The following is a 24,861-nucleotide window of genomic DNA, read 5'->3' as shown; positions in this document are numbered from 1 at the left end:
TACCCACCGTTTTTTCGGCTGCTTTTTAACGCTTTCATAGTAAAATAAAAAGTTAATTTCATGGACTCCCTCTTCGTCTGGCCCACGAAGCCACATGGGCAGCTGGATGGAAGCCCCGGGGAGCAGCACAGAGTCGGGAAGGGGGACAGGAATAGCTTCCGGCTGCTGTCCTGTGCCGGCCCTGAAGTCCACAGATGATGCTGTCGACACAAGTGCTGTCCCCAAGGAGGGGGAAGCTGTCACAACCGTCTTATAGGCACTGCAGTTCTCAGATGTGGAGGGGCTCAGCGGTGTCAGAGCAGCGGTGTTGCCGCCAAAAGTGAAGAACTCTGGACGTTTGGACACAACCTTCAGTCCAGTCAGAGGACATTTGCTGACATTGACAAACTCTACATATGCTTTTCGGATTTCTCCACAGAGGAGCCCTGTAGGAAAATGTATAAAGAACACCTGCATTGGAGGGAAAAAATATTATTACACTGTTAAAAATTCTGAGCCTCTAATGAGCAATGTTGTAAGAGACTGCATTTCTTTTCTAAAAGAGTTATTTCATAACTCTCCCCTGGATCAAGCATCTAGTGTTATTTTGCTACTCAGATTTTAAATTCTGAATTTCAAATACAAGAACAAGATGGCTTGTCAAGCTGACAGGACTATGTATATACAGACAAGTAAGAAGCTATTTAAAATGGCTGTGAACACTAGATAAACGTAGACTTATAACCTTTACCACTGTCAAGTTAAAGTAGCTAACTGCACCAGTGCAGACACATGGCTCACTAGAGAGCCGTGGCTCCACACCCACAAATCTACAATCCCAAAAGCCCCACACATCCCAGGCTTTTACTAACTCAATGGCAATGTCAGATCTAACAAACAGAGGATTTTGAACCTACGAATAAAAGCTAGGTATATTTCAGACTACTCAACAACCATCTTTAGAGTCATACACTGAACACAAATGCTAAGAAATTAGCTAGAAACTTAATGACTTCTCAGTAATTTAGCACACAAAAGACAAAATAAAATTCTCAAAAAACACACCTCAACACTCACAAAAGGACTCTGGCAACCCCAAGTACATATAAATGGTCATTCCGAACACTAGTTGTTTCTACGTAGAGTAAGAAGCCACTCCTACACCCTGCCCAGAATGCAGCTCTAACAGAAGCAGTTCCAAACACAGAATGGATATGAATTTAAAGGCCACTAAGTTCCACAAAGTTTAAGCCAATGATAGTACCTAGTTCACGTAACCACACTGGGATGGAGAAGCTCTATCTTAGCTATTGTCATGTGAGACATACTTGCTACAACCTCTACACCTAAAGTTTAGGAAACATCAAGGAAGAGGGGGTAGGAAGACGGGGAGAGCTAAGGTGTCTGCTATTAGTGTTTTCTATATATGACAAGGAGGATATACCCATGGACTTCCAACAATATGACTGCCAGAACCAGAACCGTATAATGATACCATCAGCATATGTGAAACTGCTGGTGGGGAAATCCCACTTGGTCCCACCCCAGATGAAGAGTCACAGATGCCAATGCCCAGTAAGAAACAAGCTCTCACACAGGCCACACAATCCTGAGTAGTCAGCCTGGACACGTCATATGAGCAAAACTGAATGACTCAGGTTTACAGAGACGCACACATGCACCATAGTAACTAAAAAGAGCTTGGGAGGGAGGACATAGGAGGAGTTAGAGGGAAACAGAGTGATGCAGACGTGAGGCTCACATATAAAGTTCTCAAAAAAGGCAAAATTATTAAATTAAAGAAATAAAAAAGCCAGGTGGTGTGGCACACGTCTGTAATCCCAGCACTTGGGAGGCAGAGGCAGGCAGATTTCTGAGTTCGAGGCCAGCCTGGTCCACAGAGTGAGTTCCAGGACAGCCAGGACTACACAGAGAAACCCTGCTGCAAAAATCCAAAAGTAGAGAAAAGTATAATTTTTTTGTATTTCTTTGTTTGTTTGTTTATTTTATTTTTGGATTTTTCGACACAAGGTTTCTCTGTATTTGAGACAGGGTTTAGCCGTGGCTGGCCTGGAACTTACTCTGTAGACCAGGCTGGCCTCAAATTCAGCAATCTACCTGCCTCTGTCTTCTGAGTGCTGGAATTAAAAAGGTGTGCACCACTACCATCCAGCTACTTATATTTTTAACAGCTTTAATAACTAAAGAACATTTCAATTACATGGCTTAACAAGAACTGTGTACTTGTAGAATTGACTATGTTTTGGTGACCTGTACTAATTTATTTTGAAAACTTACTATAGTGATCAGAATGCCTGCTTTTGAAAGTAAGTCCTCACAAATTCTTATCTGTGTAATTCCAGACAAACATCTATGACCTATGACTTGAAACTATAAAAGAGAGCAGACCTAACATGACATTTAAACTCTAATCTGTCTTGATTCATCTCTAGGCACTAATCTTACCTACAGCTATAGAGTATTAATGAATTAAAATTGCAAGAACTTGACAGGCTGAAATATTAAGTGGGAGATTAGGAGATTGATCATGCTTGCCATGCTAACACGACACACAGAGACATAAGGAAATACTACTGAATCAAACAGGCACACATGGTGGCCCATGTCTTTAATTCCAACACTCAAATGGCAGAAACAGGCTGATTTCGGGCCATCCTGAAATATCAAGGTCCAAGGCTACATAGTAAAACCCTATCTCAACAAACAACAAAAACTGAATAAACAAGATTTTAAAAAAGTTCTCAGAGTATTAGTATTAATTTACTACTATTATTAAATTTATTAGTAAATATTATTAGTAAACAGCACAATGACCATCCTACTGAGAGTTCTGAGACAAGACAAAAACTCTGGTCATACTACCTTGACATTCATGTGAACATACTCCTTCAATTAAGAACACACAAACTGTTGCTTCTTTGTACTACACTGACTTTTCTAGTCAAAACTTTTCAGTTAGATTTGATTGATTGATTGATTGACTGACTGATTGATTGATTGATTGTGACGCTGGAGTGCATTCTGCCAATGAGCATTGGCAGGCAGGCTCAAGATACCAGGCACTGGTACAGACAGAGGTGGGAAGAGCAGCAGTCCCAGAACCCACAAGCAGGTGGTGAGACACTCAGCAGGTACCAGCGAGCTGGAGTTCTGACTTTCAAACACTCATGACAGGAAAGAAACTGTCTTCTGACCTCACACACATACTCTAGTGCATGCATCCTACATGCACACAAAATAACATGAAGGAAAACAACAAAAATAAATGGAAAGAATAAAATTTTAAAGTATACAGACATTAGTAAATGAGACAGAGCTGGCTGAACGGCAGAAGGCATGTCTAGCACAAGTGAGGCCCTGGGTTTGAGCCCCAGCATCACAATTAATCAGCCAATCAAATTTAACTGAAAAGTTTTGACTAGAAGAATCAGTATAGAACAAAAAACAATAAACAGCTAAATATGACCTTAAATAAGTAAAAGCTCTCACCATGGACAAGGATACCAAATAAAGTGAAAACATGCATAAGATGCACTTGGCCTATATCCTTTTTTTCTTTTCCCGTTAAATTTTGCTCCTTGGCTTTTAAATTCATTAGATCTGAGAATATGTGCAGTTCACCAATAGTCTCCCACCAATACGCACCACCACCCAACCATGGGACTTAGTGCCATTCATAACTAACTACGAATACTATATTGAAGATCACAAGGTCTAAAAACATAAACATCATTTTGGGTCACATTACAGGCACCCTTTGAAGAAAGGTGGTTATCCCGACTTGTACTAGGGAAACTGGACACACAGTACACACAGTACAAAGCCTCACTGCGGCACTTATAAACACAGTACACACAGTACGGGGCCTCACTGCGGCACACAGCACTCACACAGCACTCCTCCATTCTCCAGTCTTGGCCGCACTCCCTGCCTCAGCCTTTCCTTCCACATATCACATCCACTGCCTTCACTTTCTCCCGTCTCCCTACGTGTGCCAGAGCCTGCAGACCCACTCTGCCCTCCTCCATCACATGGATACTAGCGACCCCTTTGTCTGACTTACTCTCCAGATATGCTATGAGCATTCACTCATGTATTATTTCTATAAATTGCAAAGGGGTCATCGAGTCTATTAACCAAAGTGCTGAGTTACAAATATTTGCTAATTTCTAATAATATTGAAGATTATAGTTTACAGCATGGCTGTGATGGAATGCCAATTTTCACACAGTCCGACCCTTGTCAATAAGATCTATTTAGCTAGCTTAACAATAGTTTAAAAGTTCAATTCAGGATTAGAAAGATGGCTCAGCAGTTAAAAGCACTAACTGTTCTTCCAGAGGTCCTGAGTTCAATTCCCAGCAACCATGTGGTGGCTCACAACTGTAATAGAATCTGATACCCACTTCTATGTGTTTGAAGAGAGTGACAGTATTCTCACATAATAAAATAAATCTTTTTTTAAAAGTACAATTCAAATCCCAGCAACTCAGGATGCAGAGACATGGGAATCTCTGTAAGTTCAAGGCCAACCAGGACTATACAGAGTCTCAAAACAAAACAAAAAACCACCACCACCATTATCACCAAGATTTTATCAACAGTAAATAGAGCCTAAAATTACTTTTTGTGAAACATCATCTGGCTTTGTAACTGTTAGGCCCGACATGGAAAGAAGTGTGATACCTCTAGTAGCGGCATCTCCTCTGTGACTATAGGGTCTAGACGGCGGTCAGGACCGTACTGAACAGACGTCTTCTCTTCCTTCGTGTTGTTAAGTCGAGGGCCTTGAATTTCTAAATCCTGTCTCCCTCGGACTGACATACTCAGAGAATGTTTTCCTGTAATTAAAAAAAAAAAATCAATACCCTAAAATGGTATGATAGGTTTGAAGATTTAAGTTAACTTGACTACATAAATACTATAGATTTTTCATAAATACCAGAAAAACTCCAGGCAACTGCTGAGTAACACACATAATCACAACAGTAAGTATACTTTAATTCCATGTTTAATATCATCTATGGTATGCTATTCAATTTCTCATTCTGTGTTTGGACTTACTAGTGTTACATAAAAGCTACTTATCATTGAACAGAAGTCTTTAAAACCAGTATCATATAAACCATAATCCTTATTCACCCAAAAGACCCAAGAACAACTTTTTGGGGTCTGATGTGGATACTGGCCATGAAAAGATTATTAAATTAATACAGAACACTGGTCAGCATTTTACTTTTATTCATATCAAGTATGGCACTAATTTGATAATGTATAACTATATCTTCTCGAAAGGCTGAACAATGAAAATTTTAATACAGATAGTTTTCTTTTAACTTCTTCAATATCTATGTGAGGTTTCACCTAAGGCTTCATAAAGTACTCACATGCAAATGCAAGGGCTAGGGTGAGTGCCCACAATCTTCCTGAAGGCTACTCAGGGCCTTTGACTGCAAAGGTCCAGATTGGATATATAATGTAGTATTCTCTTGAGTTATTGTACTTAGGTCCCTATGAACATTCTGAGTGAAAAGAATCTATACTAACATGTCATGAATACACTGTTTACATGATGTAACTTAGTTTAATGTTAGCTAAATGTCATAAATTACAACCTCTAATGTATCTGTTTTAGTTCTCTAATTCTTAGCTATATTTTATAGATTACCATAATTCTGTGGTATTTAATTAAGAGTTATTTAATTAAGATGGCCCCTGGTTCTGGGAAGACTCAGTGCGGCAGTGTAGGGCAATACCAAAACAGGGAAGTGGGAAGGGGTGGATGGGGTAATAGGGGGAGGGAAGAAAGCTTATGGGACTTTTGGGGAGTGGGGAGCCAGAAAAGAGGAAATTATTTGAAATGCAAATAAAAAATATATCGAATAAATATAAAAAATAAATAAATAATTTTAAAAAAAGAGTTAAGTACCAGTGAGAAAAGAAAGTAAAACAGTTCTCAGTACATATTCACACTGCTTTAAAAACATAATTAGCAAGAATACTTCCAAATGACTATCTAGCAATTATCAAAACAGAAAGCAGAAATACAGTGCTAAAACTCAGAAGACTGTACTCAAATGTTGTGCATTTGTGTTTGCAGTGTTTTTGTTCCTGCTAAGTCATCCTATCTATTTAGGTCTCTCTTACATCCAAATGGGAATGTTAACTCTAAGGTCACACACACAAAGTCAATCAATTTTAATTCATTTTTTAAAAAGATTTGTTTTTTGTATATATATGAGTACACTGTAGCTGTCTTCAGACACACCAGAAGAGGGCATCAGATCCCGTTATAGATGGTTGTGAGTCATTATGTGGTTGCTGGGAATTGAACTCAAGACCTCTGGAAGAGCAGTCAGTGCTCTTAAACACTGAGCCATCTCTCCAGTTCCAGTTTTAATTTGTTTTAATATCTATCCATTAACTCTGGTAACTAGAGCATTTTATTACAAACTCCCTTCTTAGCATCTTTTCAACCTAAACTCAGACAACTATGTATTAACTACAAGGTACTATTAGGATCTTGTAGAGTTCTCCATGTTAAAAACAAAAACAAAAACAAAAACAAACAAAAAAAAAAACAAAAAAAACCCCACCAAGTCATGTTAAATAAAGTATATGTATCTTTATAGCTTTCTTCAAAATTTGCAGAGAATGCTATTTAGGGCACCAAGAATATTAGCTTGAAACTAACTGTTCCTTTCAGGAACAAATAACAATATTTCAAGTGCTTTCTTTTCCTGTTGCTTTTGGGTTTTGTCTTTACTGGAGACTGAACCTGGGACTTCATGCTAGCCAAGTGCACTATCAATGACGTATACCAACAGCCAAATTTTATTACTTTTATTTTGTGACAATGTCTGGCTAAACTGTGCAGGGCAGTTTTGCAATTCTCCTGTCTTAGTCTCCCAAGTGGATGGAATTACAGGCATGTATTGCCACAGGTAGCTTTGACTATTTAATATCCAACGAGAAAACAGTGGCTTTTGTATGTTGTTTTATAGACAGGAAGTATTAAAAACAAAATATACTAAGGTGGTTTTATATTGGCAGCAGTCATTTCAACCAATAAAATTTATTTAGCTATAATTATTAAACTGAGATCAGTAACAAAAATATTATCTGTAAGGGGATAAAAGCTCTTACTTTTGAACCTATGCCAGAAGTTAGAATATTCTAAATTATACATGCTTATACATGCTGAAATGCCAGTATATATCAGCCCAACCTACAGCTCAACACCAAATCATAAGCTTACTTAAAATATTATGAGACTTTTTCTTGGTGGTAACTTTTTGTAACTTGACTACAGTTCTCAAACTGGAACTCTCTAGATGACAACATGACACAGGCAATGTCAAAAGGCTGGATGTGCTTGAAAAGCACACTAGACCTAGTTAGGGAAAAAACCTCCAACCGTTCTGAATGAAATAAGTGTTACTTTTCTAACTGCTTAGCGATGCTATAGCTTTACCTGTGTGACATCCAGGAAGAGCACCAATGCCATCTACTGTCACGGAGCCCTGAATAGTGCCAAGATTATACACAACTCCCAGAATGTGCAGCTCCCCTATGTGATGGGGAAAGAGCTTCAGTCTTGCCTATGGAAATAGTGAAGTCATTCTTATTATGTTTTCACAGGGTTTTAATAGCACAGCACCTCAGTTCCGGAATGTTGCAAATTAACTCATGAGCTAAACTTTTAAAATGACATTTTTTTTCTTATGGAAAAGTTTCTTTCTTTCTTTCTTTCTTTCTTTCTTTCTTTCTTTCTTTCTTTCTTTCTTTCTTTCTTTCTTTCTTTCTTTCTTCCTTCCTTCCTTCCTTCCTTCCTTCCTTCCTCTCTCCCTTTCCTTTCCTTTCCTTCTCTCTCTCCCTTTCCTTTCCTTTCCTTCTCTCTCTTCCTTTCCTTTCCTTCTCTCTCTTCCTTTCCTTTCCTTCTCTCTCTTCCTTTCCTTTCCTTCTCTCTCTTCCTTTCCTTTCCTTTCCTTCTCTCTCTTCCTTTCCTTTCCTTTCCTTCTCTCTCTTCCTTTCCTTTCCTTTCCTTCTCTCTCTTCCTTTCCTTTCCTTCTCTCTCTTCCTTTCCTTTCCTTTCCTTCTCTCTTCCTTTCCTTTCCTTCTCTCTCTTCCTTTCCTTTCCTTCTCTCTCTTCCTTTCCTTTCCTTCTCTCTCTTCCTTTCCTTCTCTCTTCCTTTCCTTTCCTTCTCTCTCTTCCTTTCCTTCTCTCTCTTCCTTTCCTTTTCTCTTCCTTTCCTTCTCTCTCTTCCTTTCCTTCTCTCTCTTCCTTTCCTTTCCTTTCCTTCTCTCTCTTCCTTTCCTTTCCTTCTCTCTCTTCCTTTCCTTTCCTTCTCTCTCTTCCTTTCCTTTCCTTCTCTCTCTTCCTTTCCTTTCCTTCTCTCTCTTCCTTTCCTTCTCTCTCTTCCTTTCCTTTCCTTCTCTCTCTTCCTTTCCTTTCCTTCTCTCTCTTCCTTTCCTTTCCTTCTCTCTCTTCCTTTCCTTTCCTTCTCTTTCTTCCTTTCCTTTCCTTCTCTCTCTTCCTTTCCTTTCCTTCTCTCTCTTCCTTTCCTTTCCTCTCTTCCTTTCCTTTCCTTCTCTCTCTTCCTTTCTTTTCCTTTCCTTCTCTCTCTTCCTTTCCTTTCCTTTCCTTTCTAAAATTTATCACACACTCTACAGTGGCAGAGTTTTCTCCATTTAGTGAAACTGCAGGCAGGGTCAGCTAATCCCGAGCTCAATGGAGGAGTCTTGCCCTGGGACGTTCACTTTCTTAACCATGGTATATCCCTGTTAGGTTAAGTACGAAAAAACAGCTTTCTTAAAAGAAGATCTATAAATTCAATAATTGTTTTGGCTCTTTTCTTTTTTTTTCATTTTCTTTCTTTCTTTTCTTTTTTTTTATGTTTTGTTATTGAGTTAGAGTCTCACTACGTAGCTTTGGCTAGTCTGATACTTGCTATGTAAACCAGGCTGGCTTCAAATTCAGAGAGACCTCTGCTTTCCCAGTTCTGGGACCAAAGGTGTGCACTACCAAGCCAGGTAAATAACAAATCAAAAATGGTGTCCTGATCCTGAAAAATACGATTTTTTTCTTTTATAGTACTGGGACTCAAACATGTGGCTTTACACACACTAAATAAGTGCCAGCCCCAAAGGAAGACTTTTAATTAAAAAAAGAAGTCTGGGCTGGACGTGGTGGCACATAGCTTTAATCCCAGCACTCAAGAAGAAAGGCAGGCAAGCTCTGTGAGTCCAAAGCCAGTCTGGTCTACACAGTGAGTTCCAGACCAGCCAGAGACACACAGGGAGCCTCTTTCCAAAAAGAAAGGATTCTGTGCACCTAAGAGCCTATACCTTTACCAGGCTAACGCTGAAATGGTGACAAGTCTGCCCCGTGTCTCCAGAGACTCAATCCAAGACAAACTACTACTTTCCTATGGATTTCTTTAGACCAATTCCAGCTTTCAAATCTTACAAACTTTAGACTTAAAAAGCTAGAATAAGCCAGAAGTAGTGGCGCACACCTTTGATCTCAGCACTCGGGAGGCAGAGGCAGGTCAATCTCTGAGTTCATGGACAACCTGGTCTACAAAATGAGTCCAGGACAAGCCAGGGCTACACAGAGAAACCCTGTCTCAAAAATCAAAACAAAACAAACAAACAGCTAGACTACGCTACTGCTACAGGAATAAGCTCATCTTTTACTTTGTTTTCAGTTTACAATCTCAGAAAGACAAAAGATAGACAAATGATTAAAACAATTACCACTTTAGATTCTTCACTGTTAATTAAGAATTCTGAAATAACTTCAGTTCCAATCATTTCAGGTTCACCTGTAACCTAAAGAACAAATTATGTATTTTTATAACTAAACATACTAATGAATAAAATAACAAATTATTAACATTTTACTGGCCAAATTTACAAACATCAAACTGAAGTTATTTAGCACCTCCAGATGCTGTGTATATGTTTTCCACACCCACCGTAGAGCCACCTATGGAAGGCACCCGATGTATATGTTTCATTTTGTTCAGTCTGACTCATCTAAAGCAGGTAAGTGATCTATTCAAGATGCAGTCATCAGCCAGGCATGCCTTTAATCCCAGCACTTGGGAGGCAGAGGCAGCCGGATTTCTGAGTTCAAGGCCAGCCTGACCAGAGTGAGTTTTAGGACAGCCAGGGATACACAGAGGAAACCCTGTCACCCCCCTCACCCCCCCAAAAAAGATGCGGTCATAAGAAGATAAGACCCGAAGAGAAGTTCAAATGCTCACAGCTCATAATGGCCAAAATAATTACTTAAAAAGTATGAACAAAAATACCACAAAATACATGGCTTGCCTAACAGAGAAGAGGCCATAGACTTGACCCAAATTTCTAGCACAATTTAAATCTAAAAATTCACCATAGAATTATTGTGATAGTAAACATGGAAACTTTCAAGCCAACTAGTAAGTGACAGTGAAATAGTCTGTGAATAATCCATAAAGCAGGTTATAAAAAATAAGGCATTAAATATTTTAATAATAGAGCAGCAACACGAATAGTGGAAGGAAAGAAACCCAGAACAAGAGCAAAAACATACAAATGAAAAGAATCAATGTAAAGATACATAGGCAAACGTTACTGTGGTTTTCCAAATAGCAGGAAGAGAGTTTTCAGTTCATGTTTCTCTGTACTCTTACATTTCAAGAATAAGCACAGGTGGTTTACACCTAAGGTAAACTATGTGCGGGACAGTGATACCTGTAGTAACTTACTCGTTCTTTAACTTTTTCAATGTCTTTCCCACTGTCATCTTTAGGCTGAAACTTCCAGAGCAATGACAATCAGACAGCAAAAGCGGAACTTTTAAAGGGTTCCTAAATGCCACTTCCACAGTAATTGGCTCTACAAAAGAAAATGGCTACATTTAATAAGTTTCATAAAGCCACCACTACCTCTCAACATACCTTCTGTGGGTTTTTTTGGTTTGCCTGGACTGTCTTTTGTCACATACAGAATTCAGTCTGGAAGTGATTTAGACGCCCTGATGTCACTCTCTTGGTACTCCAGCACCATGTTACATACACAGATATTAGATCCCCACTATTTGATTATAAATACAGCTCAGTACATAGTAAGCTGTCTTCATGCCCAGAGCCTCCAGTAATGTGGCATTTCATAAATTATCTTGAATTTGCTTTAAGTAGAACAAAAAGCCACAAGCATACATTCAAGTATCGGGCTGAGAGATAGATGGCTCAACGTTAAGATCACTGGTCTCATAGAGAACTCAGGGGCAGCTCCCAACCATCTCTAATTCCAGGAGATCCATCATCATCCTCTTCTGCCTTCTAGGCACGAGACGTGCATATGGTGCACATACATACATACATGCAGGCAAAGCATTCATATACACAATTCTTTTGAGTTCAATTATATCACCTTCTACAACTGCAAGTGGAAACCTGGAGTTATCCGAGTAGCTGTTCAAACAATACTGTGTAGGGTAGAAACTGGGTGGAACTACTCCTCTATTAGCCACAGCCACAACATGTTCCTCCAGTTCTCGCCACTGCTGGGATGACTCAGAGTCATACTCCTGATCAAGACTTATATGAGTAGCCGCTTGCTTTTCACCTTAAAAAAAAGGAAAAGAAAACAAACCTGACATTTAAAAACACATGAACTTCTGCCTCATACAAAACACATTTCAAAGAAGATCCAGACACATATCCGTGTGTGTGTGTGTGTGTGTTGTGTGTGTGTGTGTGTGTGTGTGTGTGTATCACTCTTGCAGGATTTCTAATATTCTCTTTTGTAGTAAAGAAAATATTAAAAAATCCTGGCCCCAGGGCTTCTTCCTCACCTTGATCATTGAATTCCTAGATGAAAGACACACTCACAGCCTTTATATTTTTAGTAAGTCTTAAGCAGCATAGCAGCTGGGCAGCTGCCTACCCTCGTCCCATCTGGACTGCTCCGAGCTCCAGGTGGGCAGCCCTCAGGGCTGTGTTTTCCTTGACGGCCTAGCTGACCCACGGCGGCCTAGCTGACCCACGGCGGCCTAGCTGACCCATGGTGACTTCTTTCCTCTCTTGCTGCTCTTCCTTTATATTCCATGGCAGCTTCTTCTTCCTCTTCCCCTCCTTGTGGTCCTCTCTGCCCCAAGCCCACAAAACCTCAACCCCACCTATGCCTCTTCTGCCCTGCTTACTGGCTGTTGGAATCTTTATTTACCAATCACAATTTACTGGGGGCAGGGCTACTCTGTGTCTTATGTGTAGACTCTGAGATAGCCAGTCTTGGGGACCCTAAATTAGTATTAAAATGCAAGAAACATTAGGCCAACCCACTACACTAAACAACAAAAATAACTACTTGTTGGTCCTAGTCTAACTGCAACTTTGCTCCTAATACTGATACTTTTTCTTCCCAACTCAGAAATAATGTTATTTTGCCTAACTTTTTACATAAGATATCTCAACATAAAGAGGTTGCATAAAACATTGCTTATAGATGAAAATTTTGTTTTTGATTCAGCATCTCATGTAAATCAGGCTAGCCTTAAACTAGCTAATTAACTTAAGGATGACACCAAACTCATCTTCCTGTCTCTACCTCCAAAGTGCTGGGATTAAAGGTTTGAACCACCACTCCTGGCTTGTATCTTCTTTTCTTATTTATTCTGGTTTTTCAAAACAGGGTTTCTCTGTGTAGCCCAGGCTGTTCTGGAACTCGATCAGCAGATTGTCCTCAAACAGAGATCTGGGTGTGTACTACCACTGCCTGCTTTTGTTTTTTAATTTAAATTTATTTATTTTATATGTCTATGGGCACTTTGTGGCATGTTTGTTTGTATACCACTTACACACCTGGTATCCAGGGCGACAAGGGTTTAGAAGCTGGAATTAGAGAAGGTTATGTGCTACTATGAATTGAACTCTGGTCCTCTGGAAGAACAGCCCCACGTTTTTAAACAATGAGCCGGCTCTCCAGTCCCATTGTTTATATCTTACAGCTTTTTATTAAGTTATTTGTTTATGTATCTATTTATTTATTTGCTTGGCACAAGAGTGGAGGTCAGGGGACAACTTTTGGGCATCAGTTCTCCCCATGTGGCTTCTTGGGTCTGAAGTCGGGTAGCTAGGCATTGATTGCACCAAGTCCATTAATACCTCTTGAGCCATCAAGTCAAACTCATATCTTGAAAAAAAAATTAAAGTTAGCTTTCATTTCATGATCCTTATTTTTTAAAAGAAAGAGCATTATGCCCAGAGTCAAGGCCCTCTGTACGCTCCTTCTAATCCTAACATCCCCATCCACGGGCATCACTGCTCTTGAGGCTTAAATCCTAGCACTTTCAGGCATATTTGCATATTTCTTGTAAATTTTACTAGAAGTATACACATAAACAATGCATAGAACTGGCTTTTGTATATCAAATTTAAGCTGTAAATGATTATTCTCACTCAACATTATGTTCCATTATCTAAAGTAAACATGTAGAAATAATTCATTCAGGCCCTGTAGCATAGGTAGATTATGTAAATACATCAAAGTCTTTTGCTATTAGAAACAATCATGATATAAAGTTGTGGGTCCAGAAAACTGTGGGACAGGAAGCCAGCTGTGAAGCTGAGAACAGCAGGAGGAGGTCTGCTTCCTCCATGCTCTTGGCCTGCATGTTCCTGAGCAGCCTTGTATCCCCCACCTACCACCCTGAGGTAGTCACAAGGCCAGGTGGCCAGGTTACAGGTTAAACTTCTCTCACCTTATAAGGATATGTCCAGCAAGCACCTGGAATGCTTCTTCATGCAAATGATGCCTTCCCAGAATGCCCCAGCTAATGATGTACACTCACCCAGAAAACTCCTACCCACTCCCCAGTTTACACAGCCCCTGTTCCTCCAATAAAGAGAGCCTCTTCTCTGCGTTCACTGGAAACCACCTCTGGAGAAGGCTGTTTCTCCCACACTAATGCCAGTCCAGCTCCTGCCTAACACACCCGCCCACTTGAGCTTCACTCCTCTGATCCAGCCTGGGGTGCAACACACCCAGGAGGAGAAGCAGACCAGGGCTGGCATAAAGTTAATTTTGATTTGTGGGAGAAACACCTTGACCTAAAATATGAAACATGTATGAAGGCTACACAGAGAAACCCTGTCTCAAAAAAAAACAAAACAAAACAACAACAACAAAAAGAAAACATGTGTGAAGGAACTGTGCAGCTCACCAGTCACCGAGAACTAACGCGTCCAAAGAGTAAAGAAGACCTTTCCAGGTGTCACCCTGAGCAAGACTGAGGCTTCATTGCAGGGTGCTTACCTAGCACTACAAAGTCCTAACTTCAAAACCGAGAACCACACAAAACTAAGCATGGTGACATGTGGCCAGTAATCCCAGCACTTGGGAGAAAGAGGCCATCTTAAGGTACAAAGTTTGTAGTATGTACTACAAGAAACTGTCTACTTTAATCTTAAAAATAAAATCTTACAAGTAGAGGAGTAAAACGTGTTTCTTGCTTCTATATATATTTTTATAATAAAGAAGTTAACTTAAACTGGGTGTGGTGCTGGAAACTGTAACCCACACTCGAGAGACAAAGGCAGAAAGAAGGCTTGTTCCAAGTTCAAGCACAGCACGGTCTACCCAGAGTTCCACCTACCTTGGGGACCTTATATTAGAACAGAAAAAAAATCAACTAAAAGCTTAGTTTTATATACATTTATTTCAATATGATTTTATACAAACTAACTCAGTACTTACACAAAGGCAATGACTGCTGTATTTAAAGGTGTTTCATACTTACTGAATGTAGTAACAAACGTTAAAGATGCTTGCCAAGTGAGAGTCATGAGCACTTCTCATGTGAGAAAAGTTGCTACAATGAATCACAACCTTTTGGGTTTTATTGTTTTTACTTTTTGGACTAGAAAGAAAAACAATAAAGTACGGGCTATGATTTCTACCTGGAGAAAGAACACTTCAAAGAAATAGTCATTAGGTAACTAGGCCAAGTGAAAGTCTACTAACCATCTGCTGGTCGTCTGTCATGGCCGAAGAAAACCCGTGTTGCTGAACTGTTAATGTATGGTAAGGGAAGCTGTGGTAAAGGGCCATCTGGTGACAGCTGATTTACATTCTGGGGGAAACACAAAAGAAGGAAAAAATAGTTTTTAAGAAAACTCCATTTTTTTTCATGTTTCAAGGTATCAAAATGTTATGCAAGAAAACTTAGACATACAAGTACTAGTAGTTTATAGACCAGTGTTAAAAGTTTACACCTGAGAGCTTTAGTCATCCTTTACCTCTAGAGAACCTGGCTGGCCAGGCTTAGCGGTACAGACCTGTAACTAACTCCAGCTACTCAGGAGCCTCAGCCTCAGGGCAAGCTCAGAGCCAGCCTGAGCATCTCAGCAAGACCAAAAGGCAAAGAGGGTTGCGATGCTAGCTCAGGTAGAGCTGCCCTGCAGGCAGACGCTGTCTGGCGCCTTCCAGGAGAGCATGCAACTGGGAAGGACCTTTGTGTTGTTGCATTTTAAACGCCCAAATGGTACTTTACTAGATTTTGCTTCTTGTTGATGTATCCTATCTGCCCAATTTTAACTGGTCTGATTTTAAATTAAGTTTAAAAGAAGTTATTTCCTATGAAGAAGATAAAATATTCAACTTTTCACAGGTGTTGAAAGGGAGGGTTTAAACAGCTTAAGTTTCCTATCCAGCAATGATGTATGGTTCTATCTACCTAGGTTACAGTACGACACTTCAATAAACCCACACCTCATCTTTTATCAACGATGTATGGCTCTAGCTACCTAGATTACAGTGCAACACTTCAATAAACCCACACCTCATCTTTTATCAGGAAAAGAAAGGAGCACAGCCACCTAAGGGTAGGAGGATCCATTCTTTTGTAAAATCAGCTGCAATCTTCTAAAGATGTGATAAAGTAGGCCCAAAGCAGGCCTACAATCCTGCATTTGTGAGGTAAGAAAGAGGCTGGACAATCAGGAGATCAAATTCATTCTCAGATACACAAAGAATTCTAGACCATCCTGGGCTACAAGACCCTGCCTCATAAAAAAAATAAAATAAAATAATCAACAAATCTAGAAGAAATCTTAAGTATTTCTTGTAAAGATTCCAAAGACAGTTTCAAATTAAAGGCGTGTGGCTGCTGCACACCTGCAGTGGTACCAGGTACTTGGAAAACTGAGGCTGGAGGGAGAAGAGCCTGAGGCCAGCCTAGCCAAAGACTGAGACCTAATTCCAAAGAAGAAAAGAGGCTGGAGAACCAGCACAGCAGCAAACAGCACTGACTGCTCTTCTAGAGCACTCCGGGGTAATTCCCAGCACGCTGGCTCACAACTATCTGTATCTTCAGTCTGTCCAGAGATACAACACCTTTTACGGCCTCTGTAGGTATCAGGCACAAATGTGATACACAGTAACATAAGCAAAGCACCCAAATGATTAAATAAGTAAATAAATTTAAATTTAAAAAATAACCAAAGAAAAAAAGGTTATCAATTTGAGAGGAAGAGCTATGGGAGGGATTCAAAAGAAAGGAAAGGAGGAAAGTAATATAATTCTATTTTAATTAACAACATTTTTTAAAAAGAAAAGCTACAAAACAATGTTTACTGAAATATTAAAATTCTCTTTTAAAAACTGTGTAAGGGTCATGGAGCACAGATCCATAGCCAAGAAACTTTCGATGCCTTTTTATGATAGGTAGTTACATGCTCTGCAGTAAAGCCATTTTATTATGCTCTAAGGCCAGCAGTAAGCATGTTTTTTCCTGAAGAGAAGTATTTACCTTATAAACATAGAGATACTCTCTGAGGAAGGCCCCTTGCTGAGCAGCAGACTGTTTGCTTTCATTGATTAAAATGTGTCTGAAAGCAGAAACGGCATTGTCCAGCTGCCTCAGAGTATAGGACTGGCGCCCAATGGTGAAGTTGATGTGATCCTCTGCCAGAGACCAGCCTTTTCCTTTGTAAACTTGCATGGCTTGACAGTAGCAGCGCAAAGCATGCTTCTTCTGTAAGAAAATAAATGAAACGCATTATAGTTTAAATGTGCCTTGAACTGGAAGAAAATAAGCACAAATACACGCAGAGACATACATAAATATAAACAAGAAACTTGCTCATCTACTAACAGAGAATGTGATAAGGAAGATGAAGCTGACAGTTAGGAAGATCTCACCATCACACAACTCTACGGAGAACCACAGGCTAGGTCTCCCCAGCCATCTACAGTGTGAGTGTGCCTGTGTGTGTGCCTGTGTGTGTGTGTGTGTATCTGTTCTGACATCTGTCCTTTTTTTCTCTGAGATCAACTTCTAAGAAAAATATTCATTGCTCAATTTAGCTTTATATATATTCAAATTCTTTCTGTGAACAGTTAAGGTGTATCAGTTGATTGTCACTGCCAATCTGATTGGATTTAGGCTCACTATGGAAACACATCTCTGAGAGTGTCTATGAGAGAGTTTCCAGAAAGATTTAGCTGAGGGAAGACCCAACCTGAATATAGGAGTACAACCTCCAGGGCATGGGCTCCCATATTAAACAGAGACAGACAGGCCAATGAGATGGCTCAAGGAAGAGAGACATGCTTGCAGGTCTAATGGTCTGAGTTCAATCCCTGAATCCCACAAAGTGACAGGAGATAACTGACTCCAAAGAGTTGTCCTCTGACCTCCAGAGGCATACAATACCACAATAAACATGTGATCTCACATACACATAACACTAGTAATAATAAATGAAAAACTAAGTCAGAGAAAAGTTAGGTAACCAAATTCAAACTTTATACATCAAGATTTAAGCCTGTGTCTCTCTAAACCCAAATCTCACAGTTTTTTTTTTAAAAGCCAATATATTATCAGAAAGCAAAATTTATTTCAACTTTTAGAATTAAATCATAAAAAGTTGGCAAGCAGGTGAGAGCAGGCAGGAGTTCTCAGAAAGTAAAGGCCTGGCACACACCGGGTAACCAGAGCTCAGTTCCGGAGGAGCCACACTGTAGAAGGAAGACAACCATGCCTGTAATTGTCAGACTTCACACATGAGCATACACAAGAATGAGCACACACGCGCGCGCGTGCGCACACACACACACACACACACACACATACACACACACACACACGAGTGCACAAACAAACAAACAAACAAAAAGTGTGACAAGAAGCCCGCCGTGACTTGGGAGGCAGAGGCAGGTGAATCTCTTTAAGTTCGAGGCCAGCCTGGTCTACAGAGTGAGTTCCAGGTCAGCCAGGGCGACACAGAGAAACCCTGTCTTGAAAAACCAAAAACAGTCATGGGCAGTGGTGACACACGCAGGCAGATGGATTTCTGAGTGAGGGGCCAGCCTGGTCTACAGAGTGAGTTCCAGGAGAACTCCAGGGCTACACAGAGAAACCCTGTCTAGAAAAAAGAAAAAAAAGAAAGAAAAACCAAAAACAGAGAGTGGAGAGACGGTTCAGTAGTCAGGGATACTGACTGCCATCCCAGATGACTGCCATTCCCAGGAACTGCACAGCAGCTCACAACTGTAACTCCCATGTCTGGCACCCTCACACAGACATATGTGTTGGCAAAACATCAATGCACATACATTTTTTTAAAAAATTAAAAAGAGGAATACAGGGCTGGAGAGATGGCTCAGTAAGGTTAAGAGCATTGACTGCTCTTCCAGAGGTCCTGAGTTCAATTCCCAGCAACCACATGGTGGCTCACAACCATCTGTAATGGGGATTCAATGCACTCTTCTGGTGTGTCTGAAAATAGTTACAGTGTACTCATACGTAAAATAAATAAATCTTTAAAAAAAAAAGAGGAATACAAAAACAAATGATGAAAATGAAAACACTTCCGTTTTGCTTGTAATCATGTATACACATGTGGTCTGTGTTCCCAGGCAAGTGCAGGCGCCCTGGCAGTCCAGGAAAGGTTGAGAGCCCCGCGGTTGGGAGTTACAGGTGGTTGTGAGCTGCTGTGCGGTTCCTGGGAATTGAACCCAGGTCATCTGGGCCCCAGCCCGGGCTCTCGGGAACAGCCCTAACTGCTGAGTGTCGCCCGGACACGGCTCTGTAAAGAAGGCATGCTCACCTGCCCTGCTTTACTGAAGCGGTGGCCGGCCAGCACCATATGAAAGGCATACTTTCTAACCATGGGGCTCTTCATGTTGATGAAGCAATGTGCAGCCTGTTCCAAAAGAAGTGCACTTCGGAGATCAGAGTCCTGTGAATGTGCAAAGGAAAGAACAGTTAGCACCACAAGTGAAAGCAAGAAAGCTTCTGTTTCCCAGCACAGGACACAGCCAATATCACGCTTGGAACAGAGAGGGCAGAGAGGAAAGTGTAAACTAATCTCAATTCTTCCTCCAAGCAGCACACAGTTTATTTAAAAAGACTTCCCCCACCCCCAAAATGACCTTTTCTGTTCCTTTTAATAAAATCCAAATGGCCAATTATGATGTGCACTATGTAGTAAATCTCTGAAGAACAGAGCAGTTAAAAGTGGGCAGCAGAATAAAACTGGGAGTTAAATATAGACATTCTAACTAAAGATGAACTCAAAAACACAAAACAAAAAAATAACTATCAACTTAAGTTTTTCCTGGATTTACCTGGTGACTAACAGCATATCTAACGTACACCTCTCCCCAAATAAAACAGGTCAGACTGTGTAGACTATGGGCAAGCTCATTCCTGACTTTTAAAGAGCACTTGCTTAAAGGAACCTTCACTGTCTTCACAGGCTCTCTATAAATCAGGGCAGGAGGTCAGCAAGCAGTGCCCACCTTCCTGACCCCGCCCGCCCAGGACCTGCCGGGACAGCTCACCCTCACTGCCTCCACCCCTCCTGGTAAGCCATCTTCAGAGAATAAGGGAGAAAGTGATGAAGTTTGCTGATTAAGAATCAACAACTTTTCCCCAACTTTCTCTAGGTCCTCAGCCTCCAGCTGAACTTACCAGGCCCTTCCATGTGTTCTGCTGCCATTATTTTCCCCAGGGAAAGTTGAAAACAGAAAACATTGACTTTTAAATGCAATTATTTCAACAAATTACTTACATCAAATAGACCACTATTATAAACTACCTTTGTAACAGTCTTAAAGTCTTAGAGACATACTTCCATGCCCTCATAAAAAGTATTCGTTTATTGTAACTACAAAAAAGCAGGTATCTTTGCCAAGCCAAGCTATTCATCTGCAGAGGGCTGTTTCAGTTTGGTGCTCCCTTTGCAGTTTCTCTTCCCACATACATGAATATTTTTATATACACGTGGTAGTAAACTCAGTATCTTACTTTTTTTTTTACAACCAATTTACATATATCCTAATATGCAAAAACTTCATAAGTTATAGTCACCAATTACTTAAATCACATGTTGGTTTTTGCTACATACAAATGATTCAATAAGATAAAAAGATCAGTAAGATGGTTATGATTTCTGTGTGCACGTGTGTATGCTCCTGGGAGCTGAACCTAGGCAGCTGTCCCACTACTCAGCTACCATGTAGCTTAAGACTGATCTAGAATTCTACACACCCTGGCTGGTCTCAAACCCACGGCCCTCCCGCCTTGTCTCCTGCATGCCAGTACACTTAGTCATTAAAAGAAAAAAGAGAAAGAAAGAAAGAAAGAAAGAAAGAAAGAAAGAAAGAAAGAAAGAAAGAAAGAAAGAAAGAAAGAAAGAAAGAAAGAGAGAGAGAGAGAGAGAGAGAGAGAGAGAGAGAGGGGGAGGGAGGGAGGGAGGGAGGGAGGGAGGGAGGGAAGGAAGGAAGGAAGGAAGGAAGGAAGGAAGGAAGGAAGGAAGGAAGGAAGGAAGGAAAGAGAGAAAACCTCAGTAATTATTCAGATATTTTTATTACCCAAATTTCTGGAAGTAGAAACAAGAAATTAATGAAAATTATGCAATCTCAAATTATTATCATTGCAGACAAATTGCTGCCAAAAAATTACTACAAATAAATATTCTCAAAGGAGTTTAGAGTCCCAGCAGTGGGGAGCAGTGGGGAGCAGGATCCTGGAGTGGCCACCTCCTGCACCCAGGCAGGACTCTCAGTGGCGGCGTGAGGACAGCAGCCCATCCATAAACTTTTTTTTTTTTTTTTAAGATTTACTTATGTATATACAACACTGTAGTTGTCTTCAGACACACCAGAAGAGGGCAGCAGGTCCCATTACAGAGGGTTGTGAGCCCCATCTGGGATTTGAACTCAGGACCTCTGGAAGAGCAGTCAGTGCTCTTAACCGATGAGCCATCTCTTCAGCCCCCACCCACAAACTTTTGACCCAAAATGTGTACTGCATACAAGATGTACAGAGACAAATATAGAGCAGAGACAGAGGGAATGGCCAACCAACCTAAACTGAGACCACCTCATGGGCAAGAACCAGCCTGCGATGCTACCAATGCTGCTCTGTGATTGATGCTACCAATGCTGCTCTGTGATTGATGCTGCCAATGCTGCTCTGTGATGCTTGCAGGTAGGAGCTTAGCATAAGGTCTTTCGAGAGGCTCCACCCGGCAGCCAATGGAAATGGATGTAGAGACCCACAGCCAACATCAGATGAAACTCTAATCTGTGGAGTCTTGTGGAAGAGCTGGAGAAAGACTGAGGAACCCGGAGGACAGGGACTCCACAGGAAGGACCAACGGAGTCAGTTAGCCTGGATCCCTGGGGGCCCCCAGAGACTGAACCACCAACCAAAGAGTGAACGTGGGTCAGACCCAGACCCCCTTTGCATAGGTAGCAGAAGTGCAGCTTGATCTTCATGCAGGTCCCACAGTGACTGGAGCGGGCTGTCCCTGAACCTGTTGCCTGCCTGTGTATGGATCTGGTACCTTAAGTAAGCTGCTTTGTCCAGCTTCGGTGGGAGAGGATGTGTCTAGTCCCGCAGTGGCCTGATGAGCCAGCAGGGCTAATACTTGCGTAGGGGTGGGGAATCCCTCTTCTCAGAGGAACAGTGGAAGATGGGGAGAGAATCTGAGTCAGGAGTTACTGGGAGGAAAGGGGTAGCTGACATTGGGATGTAAAGTAAATAAATTAATGAGAAAAACAGAAAAAAAAATGTCTGGTTTCTGAAGCTAGAGAGATGGTTCAGCAGTTAAGACCTCTTACAGAGAACCCTAGTGTAGTTCCCAGCACCCATGTCAGAAGTTCACAGCTGCCTATAACTCAAGCTCCAGGGGAATCCAAGTGCATGCATACACACACACACACACACACACACACACACACACACACACACACACACTCAATTTTATTAAACAGCAAAACTCGTATAGGTACTAATCCTGGATCCTACTTAAAGGATGTTTTCTAAAAATCCGTAAGGTTTTCCAATAACTCAATATACAGTCCAGTTAAACCCACACAATCAGCTCAGCATTCTCAAATTTAGCCCCACAGGACTGAGTGATTCAAGAAAGATCTTAAGTCCACATCATGAATTAAATAAGCTGAAACAAAATTAGGCAGACTACTGGCTCCAAACATACTACATGACTCTCAACTCTTCACCATCTAGGCACTGCAAATGGGCTTAGTGCCATCACTCTGAAGATGAAACACCACAGAAGCCTGATAACCTGGGTTTATTCCCCAAACCCATGTAAAGGCGGAATGAACGGCTCTACAAGCTTGTCCTCCGACCTCCGTACACATGCCAGACACAAATATATATATGGGGGGACTGGATATGTAGTTTAGTAGGACGGAACTTGCCTGGCATATGTGAGGCCCTGAATTCAATCTCAAACACAAAGAGGGGCAAAGATGGTGGTATAGAGAAGATCATTACAAAGTCATAATTCTGGGAAAAAGTATTAGAACCTATTCCTACACATGCCCTAAAATAAAAAATGACAAATCATATAGATTTGAGAAAGTTTAAAAAAAAAAAAGCAAGTAAAAAGGTTATGATACAGTGCTCTAAAGAAAGTGTATTTATATATGGGGGTAGAAAGGCAAACACATTTAAGCAAGGGGAAAAAAAAAACCCAAAAATTCCTGGATCAGAAATTCTTTGTATGTTCACTGATAATCCTAGGTTGGAAAACACAACATATCACTCAAAGTCAGGATCAGACTTGCTTTTGAAGTAGAGTATGAATACACTTCTGGAACCCTTATCCAATATGCCCAGATAGCTCATGTCTGACACATGTGGTGGTCTGAACACAGACACCAGAGCCAACACTCACTCATATCTGAATGCTTAAGTCACCAGGGAGTGGCACTATTTACCACACACAAAGACAGTAGTGACAAAAACAAAGTAGTGGGCTTTCAGAGACCTTTGAGATATGAATCAAAACATGTGTCAGAGGATTACCAACATCTAGTCCATCCTGTGACAGGACGGATGAACACAGAAGTACCGAAGCACTGCACGCCTCTTCATCCTGAGCAAGAAAGCGAACTGTCGAGAACGTGTCACACAAGTACTGGATAAAAAGTTTTAATTTTTTTGATATGTTATTTATGCCTTGGGTGCATCTAAAGTAGACTGGTACAGCTAGCCATCTTTTAGATTTATCTTCTTTGGATGCGGTTTTTAAAGCTTAATGGTTTTCTTTAAATGGTTATAAGGTAAAGGCAGAGACTAAACAATCACAGTGATTTTTTTTTTTTTAAATTTTGGTGATTTGTGTGTGTGTTTTATTAATCATTTTATTTGTTTACATTTCAAATGATATCCCTCTTCCAAGTTTTCCCCCACAAACCCCCACCCCATCCCTTTGCCTCTATAAGGTGGTCCTCCACCCACTCACCACCTCACCACTCTAGCATTTTTAAGCACTAATTTTATATTAAATTGAAACACATGCATGTCTTAGTTGTACATAGCACAGAGCTTATATCAAACAAGATACCACACACATAGTCATGGTTAGTTAATAGTGAAAGGTAGATTGAGATTATAGAAACAAAATCAATTCAATTAGGGCTGTAAAGATGGCTCAGTAGTGAAGAGCACTGGCTGCCCTTGCAAAGACCCTGTGTTCGGTTCCCAGCCCCCCAGGGGCGCGAACCATCCACTACCTCCAGCCCCAGCGTTCTGACACTTTCTAACCTCTGAGCAACAAGCTCACATATGGAGCACAGACAGTCCTGTTGGCAAAACACTCATAAAGCAAATAAATTTTGAAATATAATTTTCAATAAATAGATTCAAATTACAGAAGATACAGTAGTCGAGTGTGCTATTCATGACTGAAATTCTCAGGACTCAGATGGCTGGACCAGAAAATTGGTAGGAATTTAAGGCCAGCATGAACCACAAAAACTGTCTCAAGCTCCTCCTACTACCAAAAAGTTAAGAAAACTAAATAAATAAAAATAGAGAACCACCCCCCCAAAAAAAACAAAAACAAAAAACCCAAAACTTTAAAGTGAAGTTCACAATTAACTAGCAGTGTTTAAGGCCTAAGAGAGCCTCTCCTTATGTCTTATACGGCACCTCATTACAAACTAATGAAATCCAACACTATGCAGTCCAGTACCTCACTTGTCAACCGTATTAGAAGAGCTGCAGCCTCTGAGTACTTGCTTTGACTTTTTAAAATTTCAGCACTAAGCAACACACATCTTTCAGCCAACACCATATTCCTAAACAAAAACAAACAAGGAATAATAATCAGTGTCATAGTAATTCTTTAGCACATCAAAATTACAATGCAGTCAAAGAGTCCACTAGCAGATTTTGAGCAAGAAGTCTGTCTTGTGGTAGCCTGATATTCACAGCTAAACCTGCTCCTTTTTCTTTTTTCTAGCCTTTTGGATATACAACAAAGTCCTATGCATGCTTGCTCCAATACAACAGCCTCACACTCTCTAAGGACTTACCCTATG

At 40.6% G+C, this 24,861-nt stretch overlaps 1 protein-coding gene across 1 annotated transcript in view; it reads right to left on the bottom strand.

Moving 5' to 3' along the window:
• Trappc8 (trafficking protein particle complex subunit 8) overlaps window positions 1–24,861 on the bottom strand; it is a 70,531-nt gene that overhangs the window by 18,129 nt on the left and 27,541 nt on the right. The window contains 11 exon segments of the mRNA XM_052201344.1: window positions 8–450; window positions 4,687–4,841; window positions 7,475–7,601; window positions 9,760–9,834; window positions 10,758–10,825; window positions 10,828–10,887; window positions 11,425–11,619; window positions 15,016–15,124; window positions 16,802–17,026; window positions 19,104–19,235; window positions 24,513–24,618. Of these exon segments, the coding sequence (XP_052057304.1) occupies window positions 8–450; window positions 4,687–4,841; window positions 7,475–7,601; window positions 9,760–9,834; window positions 10,758–10,825; window positions 10,828–10,887; window positions 11,425–11,619; window positions 15,016–15,124; window positions 16,802–17,026; window positions 19,104–19,235; window positions 24,513–24,618 (1,695 nt within the window).

The sequence above is a fragment of the Apodemus sylvaticus genome, chromosome 13 (genome assembly GCF_947179515.1).
Source record: "Apodemus sylvaticus chromosome 13, mApoSyl1.1, whole genome shotgun sequence".
Taxonomy (NCBI): Eukaryota; Metazoa; Chordata; class Mammalia; order Rodentia; family Muridae; genus Apodemus; species Apodemus sylvaticus.
The sequence above is the reverse complement of the archived record's forward strand: the minus strand, read 5'-3'. Positions and strand labels throughout refer to the sequence as shown.